This window comes from Anolis sagrei, chromosome 6 (assembly GCF_037176765.1).
Source record: "Anolis sagrei isolate rAnoSag1 chromosome 6, rAnoSag1.mat, whole genome shotgun sequence".
NCBI classification, from domain to species: Eukaryota; Metazoa; Chordata; class Lepidosauria; order Squamata; family Dactyloidae; genus Anolis; species Anolis sagrei.
Window position 1 is genome coordinate 50,553,276 of NC_090026.1, and position 6,185 is coordinate 50,559,460.

At 45.9% G+C, this 6,185-nt stretch overlaps 1 protein-coding gene across 1 annotated transcript; it reads right to left on the minus strand.

The window, feature by feature from the left end:
- Positions 1 to 1,201: 1,201 nt before the first annotated feature.
- LOC137097440 (mucin-2-like) lies at positions 1,202 to 4,239 on the minus strand. The gene is made up of 4 exons (XM_067470556.1): positions 2,067 to 4,239; positions 1,729 to 1,958; positions 1,447 to 1,548; positions 1,202 to 1,321 (listed from the first exon to the last, which is right to left on the minus strand). Exons 1-4 carry the CDS (start codon positions 4,237 to 4,239, stop codon positions 1,202 to 1,204), a joined length of 2,625 nt encoding a protein of 874 aa, XP_067326657.1.
- Positions 4,240 to 6,185: the final 1,946 nt, after the last annotated feature.

Genomic DNA, 6,185 nt, shown 5'->3' on the forward strand with positions numbered 1-6,185 from the left:
GGTTAGTGTTGATGTGGCCGCTGGGGTAGTGGATGCTGTAGAAGTACTGCTTGCAGTTGTTGAAGTCATTGGAGTAGTGGAAGTTGTAGCAGAACTGCCAGTTGTTGATGTGACAGTGCTACTAGGCCTTGATGTTGTAATGTCAGTAGTGGTTAGTGTTGATGTGGCCGCTGGGGTAGTGGAAGTTGTAGAAGTCGTAGTTGTTGGTGTGGAAGTGCTCAGTGTTACAGTGGTAATAGGTTTTGTAGTAGAATCAGTAGTAGTTGCTTTTGATGTCACTTCTGAGGTAGTAGAAAGTGTTGAAGAGCTTGTAGATGTTGTGGAAGTGATCTCTGTGAGAGTGGAACTGGTTCTTGTAGTGGAAGCAGTAGTGCTTGCTGTTGATGAAGTCATTGGAGTAGTGGAAGTGGTAGCAGAACTGCTAGTTGTTGATGTGACAGTGCTACTAGGCCTTGATGTTGTAATGTCAGTAGTGGTTAGTGTTGATGTGGCCGCTGGGGTAGTGGATGCTGTAGAAGTACTGCTTGCAGTTGATGAAGTCACTGGAGTAGTGGAAGTTGTAGCAGAACTGCCAGTTGTTGATGTGACAGTGCTACTAGGCCTTGATGTTGTAATGTCAGTAGTGGTTAGTGTTGATGTGGCCGCTGGGGTAGTGGAAGTTGTAGAAGTCGTAGTTGTTGGTGTGGAAGTGCTCAGTGTTACAGTGGTAATAGGTTTTGTAGTAGAATCAGTAGTAGTTGCTGTTGATGTCACTTTCGAGGTGGTAGAAAGTGTTGAAGAGCTTGTAGATGTTGTGGAAGTGATCTCTGTGAGAGTGGAACTGGTTCTTGTAGTGGAAGCAGTAGTGCTTGCTGTTGATGAAGTCATTGGAGTAGTGGATGTGGTAGCAGAACTGCTAGTTGTTGATGTGACAGTGCTACTGGGCCTTGATGTTGTAATGTCAGTAGTGGTTAGTGTTGATGTGGCCGCTGGGGTAGTGGATGCTGTAGAAGTAGTACTTGCTGTTGATGAAGTCATTGGAGTAGTGGAAGTTGTAGCAGAACTGCCAGTTGTTGATGTGACAGTGCTACTAGGCCTTGATGTTGTAAGGTCAGTAGTGGTTAGTGTTGATGTGGCCGCTGGGGTAGTGGAAGTTGTAGAAGTCGTAGTTGTTGGTGTGGAAGTGCTCAGTGCTTCTGTGGTAATAGGTTTTGTAGTGGAATCAGTAGTAGTTGCTGTTGATGTCACTCTCGAGGTAGTAGAAAGTGTTGAAGAGCTTGTAGATGTTGTGGAAGTGATCTCTGTGAGAGTGGAACTGGGTCTTGTAGTGGAAGCAGTAGTACTTGCTGTTGATGAAGTCGTTGGAGTAGTGGAAGTCGTGTCAGTAGTGGTTAGTGTTGATGTGGCCGCTGGGGTAGTGGAAGTTGTAGAAGTCGTAGTTGTTGGTGTGGAAGTGCTCAGTGTTACAGTGGTAATAGGTTTTGTAGTAGAATCAGTAGTAGTTGCTGTTGATGTCACTTTCGAGGTGGTAGAAAGTGTTGAAGAGCTTGTAGATGTTGTGGAAGTGATCTCTGTGAGAGTGGAACTGGTTCTTGTAGTGGCAGCAGTAGTGCTTGCTGTTGATGAAGTCATTGGAGTAGTGGAAGTGGTAGCAGAACTGCTAGTTGTTGATGTGACAGTGCTACTGGGCCTTGATGTTGTAATGTCAGTAGTGGTTAGTGTTGATGTGGCCGCTGGGGTAGTGGATGCTGTAGAAGTAGTGCTTGCTGTTGATGAAGTCATTGGAGTAGTGGAAGTTGTAGCAGAACTGCCAGTTGTTGATGTGACAGTGCTACTAGGCCTTGATGTTGTAAGGTCAGTAGTGGTTAGTGTTGATGTGGCCGCTGGGGTAGTGGAAGTTGTAGAAGTCGTAGTTGTTGGTGTGGAAGTGCTCAGTGCTTCTGTGGTAATAGGTTTTGTAGTGGAATCAGTAGTAGTTGCTGTTGATGTCACTCTCGAGGTAGTAGAAAGTGTTGAAGAGCTTGTAGATGTTGTGGAAGTGATCTCTGTGAGAGTGGAACTGGGTCTTGTAGTGGAAGCAGTAGTGCTTGCTGTTGATGAAGTCGTTGGAGTAGTGGAAGTCGTGTCAGTAGTGGTTAGTGTTGATGTGGCCGCTGGGGAAGTGGAAGCTGTAGAAGTAGTGCTTGCTGTTGATGAAGTCATTGGAGTAGTGGAAGTTGTAGCAGAACTGCCAGTTGTTGATGTGACAGTGCTACTAGGCCTTGATGTTGTAAGGTCAGTAGTGGTTAGTGTTGATGTGGCCGCTGGGGTAGTGGAAGTTGTAGAAGTCGTAGTTGTTGGTGTGGAAGTGCTCAGTGTTACAGTGGTAATAGGTTTTGTAGTAGAATCAGTAGTAGTTGCTGTTGATATCACTTTCGAGGTGGTAGAAAGTGTTGAAGAGCTTGTAGATGTTGTGGAAGTGATCTCTGTGAGAGTGGAACTGGGTCTTGTAGTGGAAGCAGTAGTGCTTGCTGTTGATGAAGTCATTGGAGTAGTGGAAGTGGTAGCAGAACTGCTAGTTGTTGATGTGACAGTGCTACTGGGCCTTGATGTTGTAATGTCAGTAGTGGTTAGTGTTGATGTGGCCGCTGGGGAAGTGGAAGCAGTAGAAGTAGTGCTTGCTGTTGATGAAGTCATTGGAGTAGTGGAAGTTGTAGCAGAACTGCCAGTTGTTGATGTGACAGTGCTACTAGGCCTTGATGTTGTAAGGTCAGTAGTGGTTAGTGTTGATGTGGCCGCTGGGGTAGTGGAAGTTGTAGAAGTCGTAGTTGTTGGTGTGGAAGTGCTCAGTGCTTCTGTGGTAATAGGTTTTGTAGTGGAATCAGTAGTAGTTGCTGTTGATGTCACTCTCGAGGTAGTAGAAAGTGTTGAAGAGCTTGTAGATGTTGTGGAAGTGATCTCTGTGAGAGTGGAACTGGGTCTTGTAGTGGAAGCAGTAGTACTTGCTGTTGATGAAGTCGTTGGAGTAGTGGAAGTCGTGTCAGTAGTGGTTAGTGTTGATGTGGCCGCTGGGGTAGTGGAAGTTGTAGAAGTCGTAGTTGTTGGTGTGGAAGTGCTCAGTGCTTCTGTGGTAATAGGTTTTGTAGTGGAATCAGTAGTAGTTGCTGTTGATGTCACTCTCGAGGTAGTAGAAAGTGTTGAAGAGCTTGTAGATGTTGTGGAAGTGATCTCTGTGAGAGTGGAACTGGGTCTTGTAGTGGAAGCAGTAGTGCTTGCTGTTGATGAAGTCGTTGGAGTAGTGGAAGTCGTGTCAGTAGTGGTTAGTGTTGATGTGGCCGCTGGGGAAGTGGAAGCTGTAGAAGTAGTGCTTACTGTTGATGAAGTCATTGGAGTAGTGGAAGTGGTAGCAGAACTACTAGTTGTTGATGTGACAGTGCTACTAGGCCTTGATGTTGTAATGTCAGTAGTGGTTAGTGTTGATGTGGCCGCTGGGGAAGTGGAAGCAGTAGAAGTAGTGCTTGCTGTTGATGAAGTCATTGGAGTAGTGGAAGTTGTAGCAGAACTGCCAGTTGTTGATGGGACAGTGCTACTAGGCCTTGATGTTGTAAGGTCAGTAGTGGTTAGTGTTGATGTGGCCGCTGGGGTAGTGGAAGTTGTAGAAGTCGTAGTTGTTGGTGTGGAAGTGCTCAGTGCTTCTGTGGTAATAGGTTTTGTAGTGGAATCAGTAGTAGTTGCTGTTGATGTCACTCTCGAGGTAGTAGAAAGTGTTGAAGAGCTTGTAGATGTTGTGGAAGTGATCTCTGTGAGAGTGGAACTGGGTCTTGTAGTGGAAGCAGTAGTGCTTGCTGTTGATGAAGTCGTTGGAGTAGTGGAAGTCGTGTCAGTAGTGGTTAGTGTTGATGTGGCCGCTGGGGAAGTGGAAGCTGTAGAAGTAGTGCTTGCTGTTGATGAAGTCATTGGAGTAGTGGAAGTTGTAGCAGAACTGCCAGTTGTTGATGTGACAGTGCTACTAGGCCTTGATGTTGTAAGGTCAGTAGTGGTTAGTGTTGATGTGGCCGCTGGGGTAGTGGAAGTTGTAGAAGTCGTAGTTGTTGGTGTGGAAGTGCTCAGTGTTACAGTGGTAATAGGTTTTGTAGTAGAATCAGTAGTAGTTGCTGTTGATATCACTTTCGAGGTGGTAGAAAGTGTTGAAGAGCTTGTAGATGTTGTGGAAGTGATCTCTGTGAGAGTGGAACTGGGTCTTGTAGTGGAAGCAGTAGTGCTTGCTGTTGATGAAGTCATTGGAGTAGTGGAAGTGGTAGCAGAACTGCTAGTTGTTGATGTGACAGTGCTACTGGGCCTTGATGTTGTAATGTCAGTAGTGGTTAGTGTTGATGTGGCCGCTGGGGAAGTGGATGCTGTAGAAGTAGTGCTTGCTGTTGATGAAGTCATTGGAGTAGTGGAAGTTGTAGCAGAACTGCCAGTTGTTGATGTGACAGTGCTACTAGGCCTTGATGTTGTAAGGTCAGTAGTGGTTAGTGTTGATGTGGCCGCTGGGGTAGTGGAAGTTGTAGAAGTCGTAGTTGTTGGTGTGGAAGTGCTCAGTGCTTCTGTGGTAATAGGTTTTGTAGTGGAATCAGTAGTAGTTGCTGTTGATGTCACTCTCGAGGTAGTAGAAAGTGTTGAAGAGCTTGTAGATGTTGTGGAAGTGATCTCTGTGAGAGTGGAACTGGGTCTTGTAGTGGAAGCAGTAGTACTTGCTGTTGATGAAGTCGTTGGAGTAGTGGAAGTCGTGTCAGTAGTGGTTAGTGTTGATGTGGCCGCTGGGGTAGTGGAAGTTGTAGAAGTCGTAGTTGTTGGTGTGGAAGTGCTCAGTGTTACAGTGGTAATAGGTTTTGTAGTAGAATCAGTAGTAGTTGCTGTTGATGTCACTTTCGAGGTGGTAGAAAGTGTTGAAGATCTTGTAGATGTTGTGGAAGTGATCTCTGTGAGAGTGGAACTGGTTCTTGTAGTGGCAGCAGTAGTGCTTGCTGTTGATGAAGTCATTGGAGTAGTGGAAGTGGTAGCAGAACTGCTAGTTGTTGATGTGACAGTGCTACTGGGCCTTGATGTTGTAATGTCAGTAGTGGTTAGTGTTGATGTGGCCGCTGGGGTAGTGGATGCTGTAGAAGTAGTGCTTGCTGTTGATGAAGTCATTGGAGTAGTGGAAGTTGTAGCAGAACTGCCAGTTGTTGATGTGACAGTGCTACTAGGCCTTGATGTTGTAAGGTCAGTAGTGGTTAGTGTTGATGTGGCCGCTGGGGTAGTGGAAGTTGTAGAAGTCGTAGTTGTTGGTGTGGAAGTGCTCAGTGCTTCTGTGGTAATAGGTTTTGTAGTGGAATCAGTAGTAGTTGCTGTTGATGTCACTCTCGAGGTAGTAGAAAGTGTTGAAGAGCTTGTAGATGTTGTGGAAGTGATCTCTGTGAGAGTGGAACTGGGTCTTGTAGTGGAAGCAGTAGTGCTTGCTGTTGATGAAGTCGTTGGAGTAGTGGAAGTCGTGTCAGTAGTGGTTAGTGTTGATGTGGCCGCTGGGGAAGTGGAAGCTGTAGAAGTAGTGCTTACTGTTGATGAAGTCATTGGAGTAGTGGAAGTGGTAGCAGAACTACTAGTTGTTGATGTGACAGTGCTACTAGGCCTTGATGTTGTAATGTCAGTAGTGGTTAGTGTTGATGTGGCCGCTGGGGAAGTGGAAGCAGTAGAAGTAGTGCTTGCTGTTGATGAAGTCATTGGAGTAGTGGAAGTTGTAGCAGAACTGCCAGTTGTTGATGTGACAGTGCTACTAGGCCTTGATGTTGTAAGGTCAGTAGTGGTTAGTGTTGATGTGGCCGCTGGGGTAGTGGAAGTTGTAGAAGTCGTAGTTGTTGGTGTGGAAGTGCTCAGTGTTACAGTGGTAATAGGTTTTGTAGTAGAATCAGTAGTAGTTGCTGTTGATATCACTTTCGAGGTGGTAGAAAGTGTTGAAGAGCTTGTAGATGTTGTGGAAGTGATCTCTGTGAGAGTGGAACTGGGTCTTGTAGTGGAAGCAGTAGTGCTTGCTGTTGATGAAGTCATTGGAGTAGTGGAAGTGGTAGCAGAACTGCTAGTTGTTGATGTGACAGTGCTACTGGGCCTTGATGTTGTAATGTCAGTAGTGGTTAGTGTTGATGTGGCCGCTGGGGAAGTGGAAGCAGTAGAAGTAGTGCTTGCTGTTGATGAAGTCATTGGAGTAG